The sequence below is a fragment of the Synchiropus splendidus genome, chromosome 1 (genome assembly GCF_027744825.2).
Source record: "Synchiropus splendidus isolate RoL2022-P1 chromosome 1, RoL_Sspl_1.0, whole genome shotgun sequence".
Classification (NCBI taxonomy): domain Eukaryota; kingdom Metazoa; phylum Chordata; class Actinopteri; order Syngnathiformes; family Callionymidae; genus Synchiropus; species Synchiropus splendidus.
Window position 1 is genome coordinate 10,319,347 of NC_071334.1, and position 24,496 is coordinate 10,343,842.

A 24,496-nucleotide genomic window follows, 5' to 3' on the forward strand; every position below is an offset into this window, starting at 1 on the left:
ACTGGAGACATTTAAGAAAGCGGAGGCATCAGATTATTAAACACCTATTTTATTCTAAGATGATCATTTAGGATTCATCCCAGCACCAGCTAAAAAGTCCATATGCAAATCCCACTCTGACACAAAGCAAACTGACACAAGTGTTTGAGTAGCAAAATGTAGCTTAATGCAGTTCCCACACACGGCAAGAGACACACTTTCGACAGACTATCGACAACATGACGGACGACAAACGCCTCGCCTTCGCCTGTGCTCTGCTGCTTTACGGTAAGAACGCCATTCATTTTAACAACATTTAACTTATCAGACGTGAGCTGGAAGTATCGTAATAGAGAGCGTGTGTTGCCATATTTTCTCCATAAACTGCATTGTTTCATGCTTAATGACAGTATTTTTCTACTATTCTAAGAAAATGTAAAATATTAAACTTTAAATATTTATGAGCCTCTTTTTAATCCTACAATTTCTTCAGACATGTTGATTGTTAAATAACACATAGCAGATCACAGTAACACACATAGACATCCATTTTTTTCACTTTGAACAAAAGAGACGTACATCTTGGCCGTTGAAGTTGTTTATTAACTATTATCTGAATGGAAAAAAGGGGCACAAAGGGACAAGAATATCCCGGTGGTGGCTTGTAAAAAATGTCGCCACGGCATAAAAAAGCCATTTCCCAGGTCGTACTACAAGTCGCACAATGCAGTAGAGCAGTTCATGTGGCAATTTTGACTTGCCATTAAAAACAGTACAAATAAAGGTTTGACACTGGAGCAAGAAATAATTCACCTGACACTACTGCGATGAAAATTCAGATTTAATGATCAACGGGGCAACAATATATGGCATTAAAACAGGAATCTATTACTTCAGAAGTTGCTGGGAAAAACAGAATAACTCAGAAAACGTATTTGCCTCTGCATTGCAAATTGTAGCAAACAAAGGTTGTTGGTTTAAAAGATCATTTTTGCCAATAAATCCTGTGTAATATGAACAAACCTCGAAGGAAATGAATCACAAACCAGACTAGTGATTCTTGTTGATCCAAGAACGACTCCTCTCAGTCGCAGATGCGGCGGCCTTGAACTGCTCCAGCCCGACCCCAGAAGCCCTGGTCGACGCCCTTCAGAGGACTTTGTTTACTAAAAAGCTGATACGCCCAGTAGAACGCTTCAGCGACGCTGTTAACGTGACTGTTGGCATCACGGTGGTGGGGATTTTAGGAGTGGTGAGTCACGCTAAACCGCTGAAACAAGTGACAGGCAAATGATCATGACTGTATCTGCATGTCCACAGGATGAGAAAGAGCAAACGCTGAAGACTTTCTTATGGCAGTTGCTGGTGAGTGTGACTTCAGTCAGACACTTTCCCAGTCATATCTCACTCAGTAAAACTACTGTTGTCTCAACCCAGCGGAGACCAGTGCCTTAGGAAACTCATTAATATATATGTATCTCATTATATTTAAGCTTTGTCACCAGCTGAATGATTGGAAATGTCTAAGTTCTTTCAAATTCAACCCTCACTTTTGAAAGAATTTGAACTGTCTATTTGAACTGTTTATTTTCCTTGTGTTATTTGGGCCATATTGTCAAGCAAATGTGGCCATCATCGATAGGAGTGTTTTGCACCAGGCTTTCCATCGTAGCCACCAAGTCAGACCAAGTCGTGATTTAGCTGAAGAGTGTGTAGTTTTCACTTCAATGAAACACTCTGTCCAGCTGAGTCCGGAGGCGGTCAGCTTCAGGTGTTAATGCAAAATTTCATGCTGCTGATTCGGAACAAAGAGAGACAGAAGATATTTCTGACTGTGTTTGTGACTGAGATTTAAATGATCATCAAAGTTTGGAACTTTGTGAAGCTCAGATTGTGAATTTCAGGATTCAGGATGGATCCACAGCTCGGAAAATGAATGAGAAGAGACACGTTGTGGGAATAAACATGTTATAATTCACAGTTAAAGCGGTCGAGGCAATCTAGTTTTTGCCATCAGTTTCACCATCAGCTGTTTCTAGTGTTTGCATTGTTCCACTCGTGTGTTCACATTGTTCACAGCCTCTTGACTGCTACTGCTAGTTGTGATAATTATAAGTGTATTTACTGAGTCTCATCATGCATCTGTTTGTAAAATGACTTTCAGTGTTTTACCTCATTTTCAGGAGTGGAATATAGCTGGGTTAAGCTGGGACTCAACTCAGTGTGGAACAGAAAGGATCTCTGTTCCCCGAGAAAAACTCTGGATTCCAGACGTTCAAATCGCGGAATTGTAAGTTCAGACATTCATGACTTGCTGGCAGAAACGTGACCGTCTTTGTTTTTCGTTCCAGCATGGAAGAGGACAAGTCCAAAAAGACACCATATGTGTATTTAAACCACACTGGGGATGTGTACGATGATAAACCGCTGACAGTGGTCAGCACCTGTCGCTTAAATATATACACCTTCCCGTTCGATATCCAGAACTGCACCCTGACCTTTGAACCGTACCTGCACTTCGGTAAGACCTCCTTCGAAGTTGCACCAACTGAAATGAGTTCTGGGGAAGTGAAGCTTGAATGGTTCACCACAGATTGACCTATAGGATTCAAATTCCAAGTTGGAGGTCCACTAGACCAGTATTTGTTTTTGTTTTTTTTTAATCCCGAGGCTCACCACCAAAGGAACCTCGGCCAAAGCGCGCTTGTGCTTAAAGTCCTATAGAAAATCCCTATTCATTTGTGAAAAGCTCAGTTGTTAGTTTGCCTGGCTATTTGCAGAAGCAAATGGCAGAAAATGTATTTGTTTCAAATGTGTCCAGAAAGGGGTGGGGAATATGGTAAAATATATCATGATTTATTTATGTATTTACTTACTTTAAATAACTTTTTCGATTTATTTTATCCCTTGTTTTGCATGATTTTATTGTAGATTTGAGTTTCCAGACAAATCCTGCACTCTTTGCCTGAACTTGCTTCATAAAAACAATTATTCTTTCTAACTTCACATTTTGGAGCGCATTTATTTTTTTGTACAGTGCCAACCTTTAAACCACAAAGCAAACTTTGATAGTCCATGAGTATCAATAAAGTTGTCAAGTGAGACAGCTCTGCGGTGCAGACAGTCTTTTGGGGCTGCTGCAGTCACTGTGTTTTCTCATTGAACCTTACTATTTTAATAGTTTTGGCCAAATCTAATTTCAGCCACCGATATCAGAATGGTTCAAGGTGCCTCGGCGGAACACATCGTGGCAGAGTCCAATGACGTGATCGAGACTCACGGGGAGTGGCAGCTGTTGACCGTCCAAGTGGTTCCATCCACTCTGGTGTTGGACGATGGAATGTACTCTTCTGTCAAATACCATGTAAGTCTGCATCACGTCATGTGACCACTGTGTTGTTTACATTGCCTGATACTCAAGACTCAGGGGCCTTTAACACTGAACGTAATGTTGAACTGGTCGACATCACGCGGGAAAAAAAACTGGAAGGTTCAGAGAATTCAGAATGGTGCCGGTTCCAGAACCGTGTCAGAGTGAAAGACCTCTCAGAGAGCGCAGACCTCCACCATGTGACTTCCACCCAATGTTATTGTCCCGTGTTTAGCGAACGTCTGAACAACTGCATCTTCTGACTCCAGTGCTACATGAAAAGCTGCATAGAATACTACGTTTTACAAAGTCATGCACGTCTCTGAAGCTCTCTGAGTCGCAACAAATTCTTCAAAAGTATCCAAAATACAAGTAACATCCAATTTACAACCAGGATCGGTTCCGACCAACCGGTCGCAAGTCATATTGGAAGTAAGTCGAATGCCATTCAAAATAGCCGACACCAGTCCTAGGTGATGCCGGGCTGCTACGTGCTGCGGTGCCAGACGTTGAATAAAACGGGTGGACCTAAGTCGAGCAGGTCGTAATTCGGGTGTTACTTGTACATTAAAATTTAATAATCTTGTTACAGTATCTTCATTTCCTGAATATTTCATTGAGATACGTTCTTTGTTTTGTTTTTTTTTGCTTACTGACAAGGATGACAAGTGGCAAAAACATGTCCCCGTAGGCGGTAGTGATGGGTTGAACGGTGGCCCCATTTCCAGGTAGCACTCTAGTTTTTTGGGGGGGGGGTTTGTGAGCTTTCATTCAAATTTCAGTCTGAAGTTTAAGAGCATAGAGTGCCATCTTTTTGGCAACAAAAATAAGGGCACTGTTTCATGAAGCCTCACCAGCCCATCACTCTTGGTGGTAATTTAGCATTTATTTTTGCGTTTATTTTCTGATTCCTGAAGACATGTTGACCACACCATCCTCACCTAACAGAGGTGTAAAGGCATTGAAAAGTCTTTTCAAAGAGGTGTGCCGTATGTTGATGCCCCAGCAAGTACTGTTTGTCAAGCCTACATTAAAATTTCCACAGCTCTCTGATCCTGTGGCTGTTTCCTTGTTTCCCCTCCAGCTCATCATAAAGAGGAGCCCGTTGCTCTACGTGGTGAACTTGTTGATTCCCAGCTGCTTCCTCAGCTCGCTGGACCTCTTCAGCTTCTTGCTGCCTCCTCAAAGTGTGGACCGAGGCGCCTTCAAGATGACCCTGATTCTGGGTTACACCGTCTTCCTCCTCCTCATGAACGACCTGCTGCCAGAAACTGGCGAGTCCACACCCCTAATAAGTGAGCGCTTTATTTGGCTTCCACTGCAGCACGTGCTTTTTCTATTGACGGTGTGATTCCATTTCAATATTTCCGTGGTATTTGCAGTTCCTGCATGTCTGGTTCCCGTCTTTGCCTGTTTGTTTTCGTCACGTTTGAGAGGTCCACGGGTTCTCCATGAAGCTGCAGTTCTCCTTGCTGTCTTTTTTTTCCAGCATCCAGTTAAGATGTGCAAACAGGGCTAGAAAAGTTGAGGGATGAAAGTTGTTGCTGGGTTTTTAAGGACACCTGGTTTCTGGATGACAGCAGAGTCAGCATTTTACCACAGAATGAGTGTAATCAATGTCGATATATAAAATACTCCTGTTGGCAAGTTCCAGCTACCTCAGAACTATACAGAAGAAGGTCATGTTACTGCATACAAATGATGTGGTTCTGTAAGGTAGGTTGATCATCTAGTGGACTTTGGTCTCCATTGTTGCCTCATATGACCTCACCCTCGAAATAGTCCACGTGTTACCCAAGCGTTGCTGAAGGGGATTTTATTGTTAAATAAATATGATCATTTCTGTTACTGCGGTTGCTGACTCAGTCAGTGAATATGGTCTGACACCAGCAGCCACTGTGAGAATGGTGTTTGCAAGCTTCACAACTGTTCGAGCTCGGAGTGGGTTCGATCCAGGATCAGGCTCTACTATAAACATTTCTGATCAATTGGAAGTTCCCAGTCAGGATTGCATACCTCGACAGTTTGTACGATTTGAACCGCATACATTTGGCCCACAGTAGGGATTTTAACTCTCCCAACATGATGCTGGAGGGTAGCTTGATGCAAGCAGACTGTCAAACAAATATTACTCCTCAAGTGGGTGTTTCACATTACAGCCCAAAATGTACACAAATGTATTGTTTTCCCGTGGCTCTGTTGTCGCTGACGTCATGCAGGAATACGAACAAACACCTTGATACACATCAGCTGAACATCACACATTTTGCTTCACAAAACATTATTGTGGCATTGAAGCAGCCAAATTGTTGTGCATGGACTTCATGTCACTCATGTACACAGTCTGTACTTGTGCCCTTTTCTCAACTGTATGGCCTTTATGTATTTATTTTATTGACGCTTCAATAGCCATTGGAGCCAATTTCGCTGACCATTTAAAGCAGCCCCTTGTGTTTTATTTATCGCTTGTACTGTGACGGCTGGTCAACAGGAGGCGCTGTAACACTTGAAACAAGGACAAACAGCATGTGTTCTGGAGGACATGCTGGCTTCTGCAGTGACACATTCTCCCCTGTGCTTTGTGCGTCCCAGATGTTTTGTTCTCCGTCTCTTTGGCCTTGATGGTGGCCAGCCTGCTGGAGACTGTGTTCATCACTAACATCCAGTTCAGCTCCAGCCAGTACAGCGAGGTGCCTGAGTGGCTCAGCACTCTGGTGCTGCGATACATGGCCGTCCTGGTTTGTATTCCCCCCAAAAAGAACATCAACCGCTACACCGTGTCCATTCATGCGCCGTCTCAAGGTAACCATTGACATTTTAATAATGTCGTTGTTCTTTAAACTTGTAAATCTGAAAGTTTACAAGCTTTTAATTTACTTCCTCTGACACACTGATCCACATTGTTGACATTCATACAGACTTTTTTGAGACAACCTGAGTGCGAGTAGCGCGACAAGTGTCAATATTTTGTTTGCTAGCAGCTTGAAACACTTGAAGCAACTGTTCGGGTTTGTGCTACCTAAAGTAGCATCGCAACGGCATCATCAATAACTTTCTTCTTATCAACTCTAGGGATCAACAACAACCTGACGACTGCCAAGGTTCTTTCCACCGTCAGTGGGGAGATGCTGAACGTGACGCCCACGCAGGACGTGTCGCTGCATGAGCTGAAGAAGATCAGCACGAACCTGATGGCCATCCGCCTCCAGATGGACCAGCACTTCCAGGGCACCAAAACCTCCAAGGAGTGGCACATGATCGGGATCATCATTGACCGGCTGCTTTTCGGCATTTACATCGCCTTCATGACGGTCACTGCTATTACCATCCTGGCCATCTGGATTTCAAGCGCAACTTACTCTCCCTGACTGGAAAAACGCCGGCCGTGATGCTAACAGAAGTAGCTGGGTGAACTGTAAATACTGTATGAGATGAATCGTTGAGTTGACATTAGTTACAAATCATTTCGATAATTACAATGCACACATTGTTATAAGTGAATTATTATGTTTTTAGTGAAAAAACTGTTGTGGGCTACTAATGTTCATTTGTAAAATGATGTTCAAAACACCATTAAATGATAAAGGGTGTAATGGTGTGATTTTTTTTTTTTTCTATTGACAAATGAACTCCTTCAAGTCAGTCTTTAAATGAACATGGGATTTAAATACACCTCTTCTTGAATCCACTGAATGAAGGTAAATGAGGTGAAGGTCTTGACTGAACTCATCTCGTCTCCTGTGGCTCCTAATCACCACCAGGGGAGGAATCAGTTGCCAAAGCCATAACCGCAGCTGCAATCCATTTCACGGCCACTTTGCTGTGGCCTTCTTGCTTGAGGCCACTTTTTATCACACTTACAAAAAGTAGCGAAAAGAGCTGCTAAGGCTGGAAGATGAAAGAAGAGACTGTTTACTTTTAAAACTCACTGTACATTCACAAACTGATTTGCATGTAAAGTCAATGTAGAGGTGCAAATACGTGTGACAAGCTGTTGCCCTCCACCTTTGAATATTCAGGGATATCATAACAAGCCACAGTCGAATGAGCAGCATTCATTCAACCGCCACATTCAGGGGATTCCTGGATCCACGTGCTACTATGGATCACCACTAAAATGTAGCCCTCAGTTCCCACTCTCTACATTTGCTGAAGATCCTATTGGAATCTGTTCATCTGTTCCATTAATCCACAAGACTATGTGAGTCGTGAGTCTATAACTCAAGTCCTGAAAAGACCAAAGAATGTTTATCTGCGTGAGATTGGTCCCAAGAGATGGAGGCGTCGAAAAATAAAATGGTCCGGTGGTTACTGGAGGTGTTGAACAACACCGGTCTTGGCCCGACAGTTAACCTGGTCTGAGTGCTGGGTCCACTGGGGCTCATTGTGTGTCGTTACGGAGACAATCATGGGGCCAGTTAGACCATCCCATAATAGAAGAGGGCAAGTTCCGAGAGAGGATGACTCTCTTGGATTATGTCCATGTGTTGGGAAAGGTCTGCACAAATGGATGCACAACCCCAACTCTGTTAGCAGCTTGCTAAATGGACCAAAGTGAGAATGGAACAGGAACAAAGTAAAAAATAAAAATAGATGTTTGGTCTTGGTGTGTGTGTGTGTGTCACCACTGGAGGCTGCTAGTGAGGCAGGAATGATGAGTTCTTTGTCTCTTTGGATCCCTGGTTCATCTTTCAAGGGTTGTGAGACTCTCATTGTGGACTTACAACAAACTAAGGCAATTACTTATAACTACATAATTGCAACAGTCTTCGAAATCGAGGGGAAAGCTATTTGAGCAAGATTGACTGATTAATTTTATTCTTGAAGAACTCATCATATATGAAGATTGTTTCTGTATAATACTAATATTAATAATAAAAAATTTGAACAATTTTAATTTAATAAAAAAAATTAATAACAGAAGCTTATATCCATCTGTGAATTACAACTCCAAAAATGTAAAATAAATAAATCCTCTGAGCCAATAATAATAATGATATGATGATGATATTATTATTATTATTCCGTCATTCGATTCACAGTCTAGTGCACTCATCGACATCCTGTCCTTCTACTTTCTACATGAACAGTGGACGTGATGTCATCAATAAGGGACAGACATCATTTCCTGGGCAAAATCATTCACAAGGTTCATCTTTTTGTGTATACACACGTTTCATGTTTTAAAAATTCATTTGCGGAGCCAATTCATGATGAAAACATATAATCCCGGGGCAAAGCTGTGTGGTAACATCATCAGAAGGTGGCAGCCTGGACGCTTGCTGTTGAGGACTAGCAACATGCAACATATTGTAATATGCGCATAAAGCCGTGTATAGGGTGCAGCTCAGTTCACATACAACTAAATAGATAACACATTGTTAAAAAGGCAAGCACAAAATTCATAAGAAAAATGAAGCAGGGACAACAGTTGTGATGGGACCATGAGGCTTCATGAAACAGTGCCCTCATTTTCAGAAGCCACAAGATGGTGGCCTTTAAAATCTTTTGGATTTGAACAGCCATTTCAATGAAACCTCACATTGTTTATCACCTGAGAGCGCCACCTGCAGAGCTCTGAAAATGAGGACACTGTTTCATGAAGCCTCACAAGCTCATCACTAGATGGTGCAGCAAAGTACACAAACAAAACAGTGCAGATGATCCAGTCGTTTTTTTTACTTGCTTATGTTTCATAGAACATTTTGGTTAAGTTAAATTCAAGACAGACCAGTGGTCGACACTGATCAGCTCCTGCAGCACCAGCTGCCCAGCAGCAGTGATGGTGACCTGAGACCCTGGCACACAGGGAGGAAGCATCAGACATCAGTGTGTGTGTGTTCTTCAGAGAGCAGCTCCACTCCAGCAGAACTGCAGCAGATCTGTCAGTTCCTGGGAGACCTGCGCGGCCACCTCACCTCACTGAAGAAGGAGAGCGAGCTGCAGGAGCAGTGGTGCCATGTCGGCTACATCCTGGACTTCCTGCTCTTCCGCATTTACCTGCTGCTCATTTGCTGCTACGCTCTGGTCAGCCAGTCTTGACTGGACAGACGAAGAGTTGCTTTTTAAACATTCAATTCTGTTGTTCATGTCAACAGTCACGAAAAAAGATACACAAATAGATGTCTATTTATTCACTTGATTTATCAAACTGCCAACTTCATGCAACAGCAGGCAGAAATTTCATCGGAATCACAGGAATCAAGAAAAACCTACACAAAACAAACACTGCTTGTTTGACTCTGGGCAGGTTAACTCATATGCACCGTCATACTCAATATCACGAAAGTGTAAAGAGTCACTGAAAATGCAGGGTGATTCCATTACCCACTAAACTGCGTAATAACACAATGCCAAAGTGATAAGAATGTGCATCTCATCGAGTGAAATAACTGTAGGTAAATGTTGCTGAGACACTGAATACTTCTGGTAGCATCACGGCCGGTGTTTTTCCAGTCAGGGAGAGTAAGTTGAGCTTGAAATCCAGATGGCCAGGATGGTAATAGCAGTGACCGTCATGAAGGCGATGTAAATGCCGAAAAGCAGCCGGTCAATGATGATCCCGATCATGTGCCACTCCTTGGAGGTTGTGCTGCCCTGGAAGTGCTGGTCCATCTGGAGGCGGATGGCCATCAGGTTCGCGCTGATCTTCTTCAGCTCATGCAGCAACACGTCCTGCGTGGGCTTCACGTTCAGCTCCTCCCCACTGACGGTGGAAAGAACCTTGGCAGTCGTCAGGTTGTTGTTGATCCCTAGAGTTGATAAGAAGAAAGTTATTGATGATGCTGTATTGTCAAATAGCTGATGTTTTGTGTGAATGGAGATTGGAAAGAAGGTTAGCCGCAGTATGATGGAATACATGTGTGTGAATGAGAGGGAGCCAAGTGGACGGGTGAAGTTACAGGATGCAGAGATGAAGAAGGTGGAGGACTTTAAGTAGTTAGGCTCAACTGTCCGGGGCGATGGAGAGTGTGAGAAAGAGGTGAAGAAGCGGGTGCAGGCAGGGTGGAATCATTGGAGAAAAGTGTTGGGTGCTATGTGTCACAAAAGGGTGTCTGCAAAAGGGTGGTGAGGCCAGCAATGTTGCATGGTAACAGTGGCACTGAGGAAAAGACAGGAGGCAGAGCTGGAGGTAGCAGAGATGAAGATGCTGAGCTTCTCTCTGGGAGTGAGCAGGATGATGATAGGATCAGAGGGACAGCACATGTGCTCAGGTGTTTAGGAGACCAAGTCAGAGAGGCTAGATGGAGATGGTTTGGACATGTACAGAGGAGAGAGAGCCAGTACATTGGTAGGAAGATGTTGAGGGTGGAACTGCCAGACAGAAGGTGGAGAGGAAGGTCAGAGAGGAGGTTTATGGAGGTGGTGAAGGAGGACATGAGGTCTGTAGGTTTGAGAGAAGAGGAAGCAGAGGACAGGGGGAGATGGAGGAGGATGATCCGCTGTGGCCACCACTGAAGGAAGAAGCCGAAAGAAAAAGAAGAAGAAGAAGGAGTAACAACCATACTATTATTGTCATTTGTTACCTTGGGAGGGCGCTTTTATAGAAACAGTGGAGCGGTTGATGTTCTTTTTTGGGGGAACACAAACCAGGACGGCCATGTATCGCAGCACCAGAGTGCTGAGCCACTCAGGCACCTCGCTGTACTGGCTGGATTTGAACTGGATGTTAGTGATGAACACAGTCTCCAGCAGGCTGGCCACCATCAAGGCCAGAGAGACGCAGAACAAAACATCTGGGAAGCACAAAGCACAGGGCAGTAGCTGTCCATCCTTATATATTTGACAGGTTAAATGTCACAATACTGCATTTCACAAGTGAAAACTGAGATGTGAACCTGAGCTGTAAAGGTTAGGCCGTTCATTCTTTCTCCTGCATGATGTCTGCAGACAACAGTGCCACGGGAAAACGGTTAATTTAGGCAAATTTCAGGTTGCAAAACAATAAAAATGTTAAACACCTGTTTGAAGATTAATATTTGTTTAGCAGTCTGCTCCCATCAAGCTACCCTCCAGCGCTACCGCGGCATGTCGGCAGAGTCCAAACAGTGTGTCATACCGTACGTACTGCGGATTCCGAGAGTAAGCTATTTCCACTCAGCTTTTTCTAGTTTTAGGTTTCTGAACACTCGCACCGTAGATAGCTGTAAAACTGAGGAATGGCTGCCCTGAACACAGGCGGCTCTCATGGTAACTCATCGTTCTGGAAATCCATTCCAAATTTTGCCGTACAACCACGGAAATATTGTAATGGAAACACACCGTCAATAGAAAAAGCACGTGCTGCAGTGGAAGCCAAATAAAGCGCTCACTTATTAGGGGTGTGGACTCGCCAGTTTCTGGCAGCAGGTCGTTCATGAGGAGGAGGAAGACGGTGTAGCCCAGAATCAGGGTCATCTTGAAGGCGCCTCGGTCCACACTTTGAAGAGGCAGGAAGAAGCTGAAGAGGTCCAGCGAGCTGAGGAAGCAGCTGGGAATCAACAAGTTCACCACGTAGAGCAACGGACTCCTCTTTATGATGAGCTGGAGGGGAAACAAGGAAACAGCCGCAGGATCAAAGAGCTTTGTCATTGCTAGTTCAGGGGTGGGCAAACCGGTCCTCAAAGGGCCGTGGTGGTGCAGGTTTTTGTTTGCAGGTTCTCCAACCAGTGAAGCACAGTGTAACCAATGAGTTGACGGCTGAAACAAGCAACACTAGACTGTTCATCAGTTGACCGCAGTGTTCACAGACATGATCGGTGAAGATCTGTGTGCTGGTCGGGTTGGAACAAAAACCTGCAGCAAATCTGCTCATTGAGGACTGGTTTGCCCTCCTCTGGGCAAGAGGAGGTATTTGCAGGCACTGCCTTGATACCTCTATTTGCAGAGGTGTGGTCCAAATCTCTTTGAAATTAGTAAAGAATTTAATTTTTAAACACAGGACAATAACATTGGGTGGAAGTCACATGGTGGAGGTCTGCGCTCTCTGAGAGGTCTTTCACTCTGACACGCTTCTGGAACCGGCACCATTCTGAATTCTCTGAACCTTGGTGCTTTCTGAGAACCAAACCATTTTTTTTCCCGCGTGATGTCGACCAGTTCAACATTACGTTCAGTGTTAAAGGCCCCTGAGTCTCCAGTAATCACGCAATATAAACAACACAGTGGTCACATGACGTGATGCAGACTTACATGGTATTTGACAGAAGAGTAGATTCCATCTTCCAACACCAGAGTGGATGGAACCACTTGGACGGTCAACAGCTGCCACTCCCCGTGAGTCTCGATCACGTCATTGGACTCTGCCACGATGTGTTCCGCAGAGGCACCTTGAACCATTCTGATATCGGTGGCTGAAATTAGATTTGCCCCACCACGACATCAACTATTAAAATCGTCATGTTTTCTTTGCTCAATGAGAACACAACTTAACTGCTGCAACACACACTGACACTATCCCTTCTAGCGATGGTGTCCCACAGGGCTGCATGCTTGGCCCTCTCCTTTGTTTACACAGTGGCCATTAAACTGCACAACTATTGCCTCTGAGTGTCAGCTAGTGTCCCTGGACTTGCAATAGCTCTTTTAGTGCAATAACCATATTGACAACAACATTGTGTTACAGATGGTTCTCATATTCTATTCTGTTGTGATCTTAGTGCTTAGTGTACATTAGTATGTTTTTATTTTATTTTATTTTATTTTATTTAGCGTGTTCTTTTGAGTAACATATAGTCAACATACATTATCAATTAACCAGTGCTTAGTCCTGTTCAGGGTTGGAGGGAGTGCTAGAGCCTAACCCAGCAGTCATTGGGCGAGAGGCGGGAATACACCCTGGACAGGTCCATGAAGGGGCACACACACACACATGCACAACTAGGGTCAATGTTAGCGTGTCAAATTTACCTAGTGAGTATGTCATGGGGAGAACATGCAAATTCTATGCAGAAAGGTGGTTCGACCCAGGCATCGAACCCACAACCTTCGAGAGTGCTACCCACTAGACCGCTGTGTGGCCAGATCTTTATTCTTCTTTTCTTTCTCTTGCCTTGAGTATGAGTTTGTGTAACGGAAAGCAATTTCCCCCGGATAAATAAAGTAATTCTGATTCTGATCCTAATTCCATTGATATTTCATTCCATGGTTGCAACCTTGTTGCTGAACTTAAAGTTTCTTTGATTTGATTCTATGTAAAACACAAGTATGCAACAATCCATCTCTCATTTTGTCCACCTTTCTCCACTGATCGCTTCCCCCCGAAAACAAAAAAAAAAAAAATAGGTGCAACTTCGAAGGAGGTCTTACCAAAGTGCAGGTACGGTTCAAAGGTCAGGGTGCAGTTCTGGATATCGAACGGGAAGGTGTATATATCTAAGGGGCAGGTGCTGACCACTGTCAGCGGTTTAGCATCGAACACATCCCCAGTGTGGTTTAAATACACATATGGCGTCTTTTTGGACTTGTCCTCTTCCATGCTGGAAAGAAACAAAGAGAGTTTGCGGTCAAGCCACATTTCCCCAACCAAGTAATGAACGTATGTTTGAACTTACAATTCAGCGATTTGAACGTCTGGAATCCAGAGATTTTCTCGGGGAACAGAGATCCTTCCTGTTCCACACTCAGTTGTGTCCCATCTTAACCCTGCTATATTCCACTCCTGAAAATGAGGTAACACAGTCTGTGGCAGTCGCATTCAAGAAGCTGTGTCAGGTGAATGCCAGCGTTAGAAAAGGCAGGTCTTTGGAGATTAAGCTACATGTGTTCAATGCAAATATTTCACACATAATCGTATTAAAACATCAATCATGGTATATTTGTGTCACTTCAGGTTCACTTCCTGTTTGTATTAAACCACTCCACATTGCGAAACTTCAAACAGACATCAAGTATCCATAGATGCCTGGATTCTTTGTTTGTCACATGGACAATATACAAATTATATATATATATACATACAGTGAAGTGAGGCGCTACCTAAAATTAAATAAAGTAAATAGTACCTGTGGTTCCACTGGCGTTCACAACAAGTGAAGTGAAGTTGGTTTGATATTGAGTGTTTGGACATCGACAACTTGGCCTTCAACTTAGAAATGTATTACTATTTACCATTGTATATTTTGAGTTTTTGCTCACCACTTAAAGGCCAATAAGAGGAGCAAATGGTCACTTTGCAGTTCTCTTACAACAAGTTCAACACTGTTGTAACAAGGACGCACTTTATTTTGGTCTTATTTTTCTTATTCTTCTTCTCCATGGCCACATTCGCTTCCCAAAGCAACCCAAATGAAACCTTGTTTCGGTGACATCAGGTGAAATTTGAAATGATAAATCCATCCTTTAATAACAAACCAAATTATAAAGAGACGTATGTATATCACGCTAGTTGGTCACCGTTATGTGGTAGTCTCTCTCACTGTATTGAACTCACCAGCAACTGCCATAAGAAAGTCTTCAGCGTTTGCTCTTTCTCATCCTGTGGACGTGCAGATACAGTCATGATCATTTGCCTGTCACTTGTTTCAGTGGTTCAGCGTGACTCACCACTCCTAAAATCCCCACCACCGTGATGCCGACAGTCACGTTAACAGCGTCGCTGAAGCGTTCTACTGGGCGTATCAGCTTTTTAGTAAACAAAGTCCTCTCAAGGGCGTCGACCAGGGCTTCTGGGGTCGGGCTGGAGCAGGTCAAGGCTGCTGCATCTGCGACTGAGAGGAGTCGTTCATCTTTTGTTTGCTACATTTGGTAATATACTGTAGAGGCAAGTTAGTTTTCCTTTCACTCTGACATTTTCTGAGCTTTTTTTTCCTGCAACTTCTGAAGGAATAACTTTAATTCCATATATTGTTGCCCCATGAACTGTACATCTGTGTGCATACTGTGAATTCATTTCATAACGCTGCTTTGGGGTCGTGTGATCACAAAAATGAACAGAAAGGGCATCAACTGAAAAGGAGCACTGTTTATGAAACACTTTCCCAAAGGTAGGTCACCTGAGCTGAGACAGTTGTAACAAAAAGAAAAACGTCTGACCACATGTGTTGACAGGTCTCAACTGATATAAACAAAACTTGCGCCCACTAGTGCCCACCACCAAAAACAACAGACGGAGAAGTTGTCACATTTGGATTGTTAACTTCATTGCATAGAAAATATGGCGTCACATGCTCTCTCATATGATACTTCACGCACGTTCCAAATGTTGTGCTAGCTTGACTAAATGTTCAGCGTTCTTACCGTAAAGCAGCAGAGCAAAGGAGAAAGCGAGGCGTTTGTCATCCGTCATGTTGTCGAGACTCTGTCGAAGAGCCTTTCTTGGCAAGTGTGGGAACTGCATTGTGCCACATTTTACTACTCAAACACTTGTTCCAGTTTGCTTTGTGTCAGAGTGAGATGTACATATTTATTCTTGTCTCATGTAGGAATCTGAAAGGTCTTAAGCAAGCTGATGAGTAAGTGTTGATTAGCTGAGCTCAAGACAAAGAGCCTCGGTGCAGAACATGAGTCTGACAATTGGTTACCACTCTACCTGAGTTCGATGACTGCATCGCGCAGCCAAGAGGTCCAATAAGCCTCTTAACAATTGATGCTATAAGAGGGAAATAGTATAAAAAGAGGGAAATACTATATGGCAGCCAGAGTGTAAGTTCTGAGAAACACTATTTAGTTCATCTAACTCCACTCCTGTGAGTTTCTGCGTAGCCCTGTAACGGTTAATCCACTCCGAGAATTCATTTGATTGGCTCTTTGCCCAGGAAGGCACCTCCCACCCTATGAATCCCCCTGCCACCCGTCAGCCGACCCCATGTGGAACGCAGTGGCAAACAAAGGGCCTGCTGGGCGAGAATTCAGAGGTGTCCGCACATATTCATAGAACTGCTAGGCCCTTTGCTATTGGCTAACACCTTGGCAAGGCGTTAGGGGTAAGTGCGCTGCTTACCCCTACAGTCTTTGCCGAAGTGTCAGCATGGCCTCCATGGCCTCCCACCAAAGACCACGCCAGTCCTGGAACCATTCAGATTCAGCGTCTCTCTGGCTCTGCCAGGAACCACCCCAAACCAGTTTCTAATAGTAAATGGGCCACTGAACCAGTTGACATATCTCTGAGATACAGTCGTCTAAGCAGAAGACCGGAGAGTCACAGGGGCTGAAAGCGAATGAGCCTTGAGGCCAGCAGCGACTGTCGTCCCTGTAGCACCATTGGCTTCCTTTCCTCTCACATCCAATGTGCAAGACTGCTCCCTTGATGACTTTCAGTCCACCTCTCTGATACACTCCAGCAGTTGGCGTTACGTCAGCATCCTGTGCCCATCCAGTTTCCTCTGACCGCTTTATAACCAGAAATTAAAGGGAATAAAGAGCCACCATACTCTCTTTGTGAACCTCTGCCTGTTCCTATTTTGGTCATTATATTTAGGTCACCTTGGGTGGAGACAGAGCAGGTAAAGTCAGGCTCTTCCAGCTGCAGTTAGAGGGGGCACAGCGACTACCAGCCTCTTGGTCCTGAAGTAGAACATGGCAATCCTGGTATGTTGTTTGTCTCCTAGAAGAGCAAGGCAAGCGAGGTGTGCTCGTCCGAAGCCTTGTGTGTGTAGTACTCGCTCAAAGGGCACTAGCATAAAAAGAAGCACTTTGAGGAAATATATCAATCGAACAGCACTCAATGGTGATTGGATGGTTCTGAACCTGAGTGGAAAAAAAGGAGCCAAGTGGCAGGGGCTATACAAATATAGGATGGTACAACGCAGGTGCCTCCCTGAGCAGAGAGCTATCACATCAATTCTCAGACCTCGGAGTGGACTAAGCAATGGGCTATGGACTAAGCCCATGTAGCACGTATGACACAAGTGTGGAGAAGCTACTGACTCTGGAGGATCTGTCAAGGTACACAATCAGAGACAATTTTTGGAAAATTGTGATAAACATCGGACACTTTGACACGTCTCTACGAGTAATGTTACCGTGAGTAACATCGAAATGATGAAGTAGTAGCTCTGCAAGCTCATAGTGTGTGTGTGTGTGTGTGCTTGGTTTAGCTACACTTGTGAGGACCAATTCCTGGAAATACTTTTTGACATAAAAATTCATTTTTACTGCATCTGAATGTCTGCTCAAAATACTTATGTCCACGGCCAGCAGGTGCTTTTTTTATTTTATTCAATGTCTGGCACCACGGCACGTAGCAGCCCGGCATCACGTACAACAGTTACAGCAGCACAGTATCCCAGTGTCTCATTCTCACACAGCCATCTACCACTACAGTAGCACCTATAACCCTCGCGTCAGCTATTTTGAATGGCATTTGACATCGGTCCAATCTGACTTACGACCGATTGGTCGGATGTTACTTGTACTATATGATAGTTTACCTTCAAGTATGACATTGACCCACAATGTTCAGTGGCAGTGTTCAAAATGGAGGGAATGAAGGAATCGTCCCCCCACTGCAGAGTTCAAACGCTTAAGGACACTTTCTGTGCATTTCCAATGAGTCTTTACATTTTTATTGTATTGACTTTGACGAAGCCCATGAGTTAACCTGCCTCGAGTCAAACAAGCCCTGTTTGTTTTGTGTAGGTTTTTATATAGGTATTTCTTGCAAGTTTGATTCCTACAATGAATGAATTTTTTGCCCGACATCAAGTTGCCATCAGCGATAAATTCAAGTCAATCAATATGCATCTACTTGTGTATCTTTTTTATGAGAGATTGTTGACATAAATTACAACAACCACGACAGAATTGAATGTTTGAAAAGCAGGTCTTAGTCAGTCCAGTCATGACTGGCTGATCCAGATGCACCACATGGAGACGATGACCAGAGCGTAGCAGCAAATGAGCAGCAGATAAATGCGGAAGAGCAGGAAGTCCAGGATGTAGCCGACATGGCACCACTGCTCCTGCAGCTCGCTCTCCTTCTTCAGCGAGGTGAGGTGGCCGCGCAGGTCTCCCAGGTACTGACAGATTTGCTGCAGTTCTGCTGGAGTGGAGCTGCTCTCTGAAGAACACACACACAGATAAGTGATTCACTGTCTGATGTTTCTTCCCAGTGTACCAGGGTCTCGGGTCACCATCACTGCTGCTGGGCTGCTGGGCGGCTGGTGCTGCAGGAGACCAGCTCCTCACTTCTTCAGATGTGTCTCTATGAGGGAGAGCAGGAGGAGGAGCCTCCGGCCAGCGGTAACAGATGAGGCTGGCGATGTGTTTGAGGACGACCACTCTCACCCACTCAGGCACCTGCTGGTACTTCATGGAGTTGTGGTGGAGGACGTTTGTGATGATGACAGTCTCCAGAAGACTGATGACCATCAGAGCCAGACACACAGAAAAGTAGATTCCTGAACGACACACAGACCAACAATTTAACCAGGAAACTCTAGAAGTCTCTCTGTAGACGACAACATGGGGAATTGACTTGTTTATTTAGAGGTTGACATGAGGCCAGACACATAGAGGCCCATAGTCCTGATGGCTCTGATCAGTGTCGACCACTGGTCTGTTAAAGTCTTGACTTAACTTAACCAAAATGTTCCATGAAACATAAGCAAGCATAAAAATAAAACGTCTGGATCATCTGCACTGTTTTGTTTGTGTACTCCTTTGCTGCACCATCTAGTGATGGGCTTGTGAGGCTTCATGAAACAGTGCCCACATTTTCAGAGCTCTGCAGGTGCCGCTCTCAGATGATAAACAATGCGAGGTTTCATTAAAAATGGCTGTTCAATGCCAAGATTTTAGAGCAGAGACTGCCATCTGCACTGTTTCATGAAGCCTCATGAGCCCATCACAACTGTCGTCCCTGCTTGTTTTTCTTATGAATTTAGTATTTGTTTATGTCTATTTAACAACGTGTAATCTATTTAGTTGTATGTGAACTGAGCTGTACTCTGTATAAGTGTTTACATGCATATTACAATATGTCACGTGTAGCTAGGCCTCAACAGCAAGCGTCCAGGCTGCCACCTTCTGATGATGTCACCACACAGCTTTGCCCTGGGATTATATGTTTTCATCAGTTATTGACTCTATTTTTGCTACACATGAGACATGTATATCCACAAAAAGATGAACCCTGAATGATTCTGGTCTGGAGTTACAGATACAGTAGCACATTGGCTTCACAAGAAAGGCCACAGATAAATATCTGCGGCCATTGTTGTGAGGACGACTGATAAAAGGCGACCGGTCCTATCTGTGCTGGAGTCCAGTGGCTCTGACCGATGATGGGCGTGCCGTTGGCAGTGCTGGGCAGCAGATCGTTCATGATGAGCAGGAAGACGGTGTAGCCCAGGATCAGGGTCATCTTGAAGGAGGCTCGGTCCACACTGTGCGGCGGCAGGTAGAAGGACAGGATGTCGATGAGCATGAGGAAGGAGCTGGGAATCAGCAAGTTGACCACGTACAGGACTGGACGCCGCTTTATCACCACCTGGTGGAGAGACAGGCACCAATCGTCCTAAGTGTTTAGATAGTCTATCATTGCTATTATATGCCGCCGAGATTTCATCAAACTGGGCTGAAGGTTTGGTGCTTCAGGCGTAAAAGCTTTTGGCTTTTGTTTTGTTTCATGATTATTTTTACATACTCATCTTTTGTGGAACTAAAGAGACATTTTGTTTGTTATCATGTACATTTCGATATGTAACAATTTGCATAGAAAGAAATAAGAAAAATATATAATCTTGTTGTTGTTCTATAGAAAGAAAAGGCAGTTTAGGTTCCGTGGGTTGTTATTTTTAAGTCATTGTCATAGTTTTGAGTCTTGATCTAAGATGAGATGTACAAAATAAAACAAATACATTGCACTCAAATACTTTAACTAAAGACTGTATGTAGTTATAAGTATGAGTTCCGTATTGTTACACCATGAGAGTCTCACAACCCACGAAAGACTCATCATTCTAGCCACACTTGCAGCCTCGATTAATGCAGTGAGCACACAGACACAAGTCCATTTGTTTTGCTATATTTGTGAGGACCTCTCATCACTATAACCCTTTTCCCAGCCTCTCCCCCTTAACCTAACCATCCAAAACAAATGACTAACCTTTCTCAGGACTATGAATCAAACTGAGGTTTTAACCCTTTAAACCTTGTGAGGACAAACCAAAATGTCCTCAAAAGAAGGTGGCTTGTCAGGACTTGGTACTCACCGTGTATGGCAAAGTATGCTCACACACACACACAACCAAACTTAAACTCAATTATAATGACCTAGTTATTATACAGGTAAAGTCAAGGGGTCCTAACTAAGCAAAATGTCCTCATAAAGGAGGTGTTTTGCCTCAAACGCCTCTTTCCCGCCAGCTCTAGCACAAAAGGAAGATTCAAACATGATCAGTATCGAGAGAAAAGGTGAACGTCTCACCCAAAAAGTGATGATGTCCCACTCGTCAATCCCGAAGCGAAGGATGGAGGTCTCTCCCAGTATGTCCACCAGCTCCCACTCTCCACTGGCTTCCAAGTAACGTTTGGAGTTGCCTGACATCTCCTTGAAGGTCAGAGCGGGACTCACCCTGACGTCGCGAACTGAGCGGGAAACATGAGCGGCTGCGGGTTTTACTGCCGAAACCTGCCGGAGCACGGGCTTGTCTTACTGGTGTGCATGTAGGAGCCGAAGGTGAAGGTGCAGTTCTGCACGTCGAAGGGGAAACTGAAGATCTTCAGGTTGCAGGCCGAGACCAGCCGCAGCATTCGGTCCCAGCGGATGTGGCCGGTGTGGTTGACGTAGACGTACGGACACGCTTGGGAGACGTCGTCATCCACGCTGGAGGGTCGGCAGGGGAGTTTCAGGAGAGGAAAGACGTTTGGCGTTGCCATTTTTACAAAACAAATCAAGAATGGAGAGGTTTTCATTGGAACAAGCCGCTGGATCTGTATTCTGGGTCTCGGGTCAGGTGGTATCAACCACAACACTTGAACACCGAGTTACAGAGTTTAACTCTGGACTGTTTTTGTCAGGACGAACGCAGCACACAGTGGTCTCCACATGGACACCAGAGGCAGCATCACTGGACTATCATTCCATTTCATGTATCTATGTATGTATTTACTGGAGATTGGATGGTGAGGTTTAGGGGCAGAGGCTGGGGAAAGAGTGATGTCAGCGACGGTCCTCACTAAGATAGGAAGACAAACGTGTGTGTATGTGTGTGTTCACCGACGGAAAGGCGACTTACAGGCTTCTCCTTCTTCTGTACTTGTAAAGCTGTCCTTGTGGGGACAAAATCTTGGAAACACACCTACTTGTGAGGACGTTTTTGCAGGTCGCCACAAGTCTAAGCCTCAATCTGAGGGTGAAGACTTCAAAATAAGCGGGTCTCAGTCTGGTCCAGCGTCCTGTCCAGTCTGGTCAAGAGAGTCTCTTAAGTCTGTATCAGCCAAAAAACCTAAAGTTACATTTGAACCAGGGAAATGGAAACACAATTCTGAAAATCCAATGTGTCATGTCGGCGACTGAGGTTGGCATTAGTTTGCCATTCAAGAACCAGGATTGGACCCTGAATCTTGGCTGAGGAACAACTCCACCTGACTTACAACTCATACACGATAATATCAGGCGACCACAGCTGCTTGACCGGGAGAGAAATCCGGGTGACACCATCGCACTGGTCCGGATCCCAAACCAAAAACTCATGATGCCAATACTGCAAACAGTCCAACAGAGCAAAGGCTTTAATGTGTGTTCAAGAACGAACCAATTTTTCAGAAGGCTACTCACCAACCGCAGCCACAGGAACGTGGTGAGTATTTGGGTCTTTTCATTCTGGAGATAAAGAGTCAGTCACTTCAGCCACCCACTAGAAGGTCCAGGTGAAATCTGGAGGCTTTACTTTCCAGTTCAACACAACAAACTTGGAAGATACAGTGATGAAGAAGTGATGGATGAGGACGCAGAAGACAGGAATCTCTGAGAGAAATCTGGATCAGATGAGGAGATGTTTGAGACTCACCACTCCCAGGACGGCGTAGAGCGTGAAGGAGATGTTGGTGACCGTGGGATTGCTGAGGTTGACCGCCGGTCTGAAAGGTTGAAGGTCAAAAACTGCCTGTATGGACTCATGCGTGGGACCACTGTGACCCTCCTCACAGGTCAGTGAACTCTGACACCTGGAAGCTAAAAAAACAGACTATTAGAAGATGCCTCACCTGCAGCGGAGAGGCTTCAATATATTCAGAACCAAGAATGTAAAATTACACAGCGAACTGTGTCATTACACGCATGAAATCTATCATCCATGACAATACTAGGTCATAATTACCTGATAATAGGATCAGAGTAGACACAAGATGGAACATAATCTGGAGTGAGCACAGGCTGTTTGTCCTGAAATGATCCCAAAAACACCAGTAGGGCTCCAGGCTGCGGCAGGTCAGGACCACGCATGTGCTTTTGTACTCACGTTGTTCCAGTCTCAAGAGACGGAGGGCGGCAACGCAATGATTCAGCAGACCAACCGTCTGCAGCGTCACGTGAGGTCGTGCGACCACTTTTTTGTCCATGTCACAAGGTTCACTCACTTGTGGACAGGAATGTGTGTCACGGTTTCATGTTTAAAAAATATTTCAATTGTAAATTTGAACCACAAAAGTTGGGTCGGGAGTGTGTGTCCATCTGTGTTTTAGATGATGTCAACACACTGATATAATCCAAGACAGTCATCCTCTCTCGGAACTTGACTTTGTCTATTATGGGATGGTCTAATTGGTTCCATGATTGTCTCCGTGACGACACACACAAAGAGCCCCAGTGGACACGGCACTCAGACCGGGTTGAGACCGGTGTTGTTCAACACCTCCAGTAACCACTGGACCATTTTATTTTTCGACGCCTCCATCTCTCGGGACTAAACTCACTGTGTTTCGTGCCACGCAGATAAACATTCTTTGGTCTTTTGAGGACTTGAGTTATAAACTGCACTTTAAGTCTTTTCTGTTACAGACAAAAACAAATGTATTTGTTATAGTAAGTTGATCTACATTACTTTCTTCTTTTTCAGAGGCAGCGGAGAGTTGGGGGGCACGAAAACATGTACTTACCAGAGGATCTGGGCTCCGATTGGTTAACACTTCACGACTTGAATCCTTAGTCTTGATTTTCCAACTTCAGCTTTTGATGCGACACGTCACCTGCGGATCTGAGTGGCCAGAGTCCAGAAGACCTCCAGGAGCTGATGCTGATGGAGCTGAGGAGGTCAGGAAAAGATCAGCTCACCATCAGACCCCAAGGGAACCAGCCAAGGACTGAAGTGGCACATGATCAGGACTGTGATCGACCGCCGGCTGTTCAGCCATTACCTCGCCTTCATTGGCATCTGGATCTTATATCTGAGGACAAACTATTGCTGGACATACAAAGACATGACCCACACTTGTTTCTGCAACATTTCAGATGTTTACAACCAACCGGAGATTTTTTTTTCTCAACCAAGACAGTGGAATGAAGCAGAAATCTGAGTTTTCACTCCAGATTCAGTTGAAAAAAAAATCTATGACTAAACATTTTTTTAAACCAATCATACAAGATATTTATTTGTGCATGTGCAGCTGCAGGACAATATAGAGACCTGGACACAAGACTTTTTTTGTTTTATGTATACATTATATAGTAATGTACTTTATCAAGTGAAAATTCAAAATAAACCAGAACATAAAAATATAAATTTGCAATAACTATCATTGCACTCATAAGTCTAAATTTTCACACAGGCATCTACAACTAAAATAATCCTCACAAATTCATTATTTATGAGAATCATGAAATTAAAAAAAAAAAACTATTAAATACCCATGTAACCAATTTTATAAAGCAGGATCACCCTTTTAATACCTGCATTTACTGCATTTTAATTCGTTTTTCCCCCAAAATTACACTTTTTAATCGCATTTCTTTAGGTTTGACGGTCCCTCACCGTATGTATTGCGGCTCCTGAGGGAAAACAAATGAAACACTAGAGGTCGCTGTTCAACGCTCAGAAGTGTGAAACTGAGGAACCGTCCCCACCGACACGAATGGAGACCGTGTTGCAGTACAGCCATTTCATCGCTGGATGGCAGTATTACCCCGCATGAGTGTTCCGAACAGAAAGACGGGGGAACAAATACGTTCGCTTTCACGAGAGGTGCTTCCGAGGATAAGAGAGCTGAGCACCTCGGATCATCCACGGG

General features: G+C 44.2%; 2 protein-coding genes across 2 annotated transcripts; one reads left to right on the forward strand and one right to left on the reverse strand.

The window, feature by feature from the left end:
• The first annotated feature begins 104 nt into the window (after positions 1 to 104).
• Positions 105 to 6,929, forward strand: LOC128767108 (5-hydroxytryptamine receptor 3A). Its single transcript, XM_053878847.1, has 9 exons — positions 105 to 267; positions 1,068 to 1,231; positions 1,300 to 1,344; positions 2,163 to 2,269; positions 2,331 to 2,500; positions 3,183 to 3,343; positions 4,434 to 4,644; positions 5,942 to 6,151; positions 6,422 to 6,929. The coding sequence occupies exons 1-9, from the start codon at positions 219 to 221 to the stop codon at positions 6,715 to 6,717; spliced, it is 1,413 nt and encodes a 470-aa protein (XP_053734822.1). The 5' UTR covers positions 105 to 218; the 3' UTR covers positions 6,718 to 6,929.
• Positions 6,930 to 9,785: 2,856 nt separating this feature from the next.
• On the reverse strand, positions 9,786 to 23,623 carry LOC128752772 (uncharacterized). The gene is made up of 19 exons (XM_053854382.1): positions 23,585 to 23,623; positions 23,459 to 23,514; positions 22,282 to 22,438; positions 22,050 to 22,094; positions 21,866 to 21,975; positions 20,926 to 21,095; positions 20,697 to 20,857; positions 19,547 to 19,757; positions 18,406 to 18,666; positions 18,113 to 18,326; positions 16,751 to 16,871; positions 14,873 to 15,064; positions 14,760 to 14,804; positions 13,882 to 13,988; positions 13,637 to 13,806; positions 12,521 to 12,681; positions 11,662 to 11,872; positions 10,876 to 11,085; positions 9,786 to 10,101 (listed from the first exon to the last, which is right to left on the reverse strand). Exons 1-19 carry the CDS (start codon positions 23,621 to 23,623, stop codon positions 9,806 to 9,808), a joined length of 2,937 nt encoding a protein of 978 aa, XP_053710357.1. The 3' UTR covers positions 9,786 to 9,805.
• Between the last annotated feature and the right edge of the window lie 873 nt (positions 23,624 to 24,496).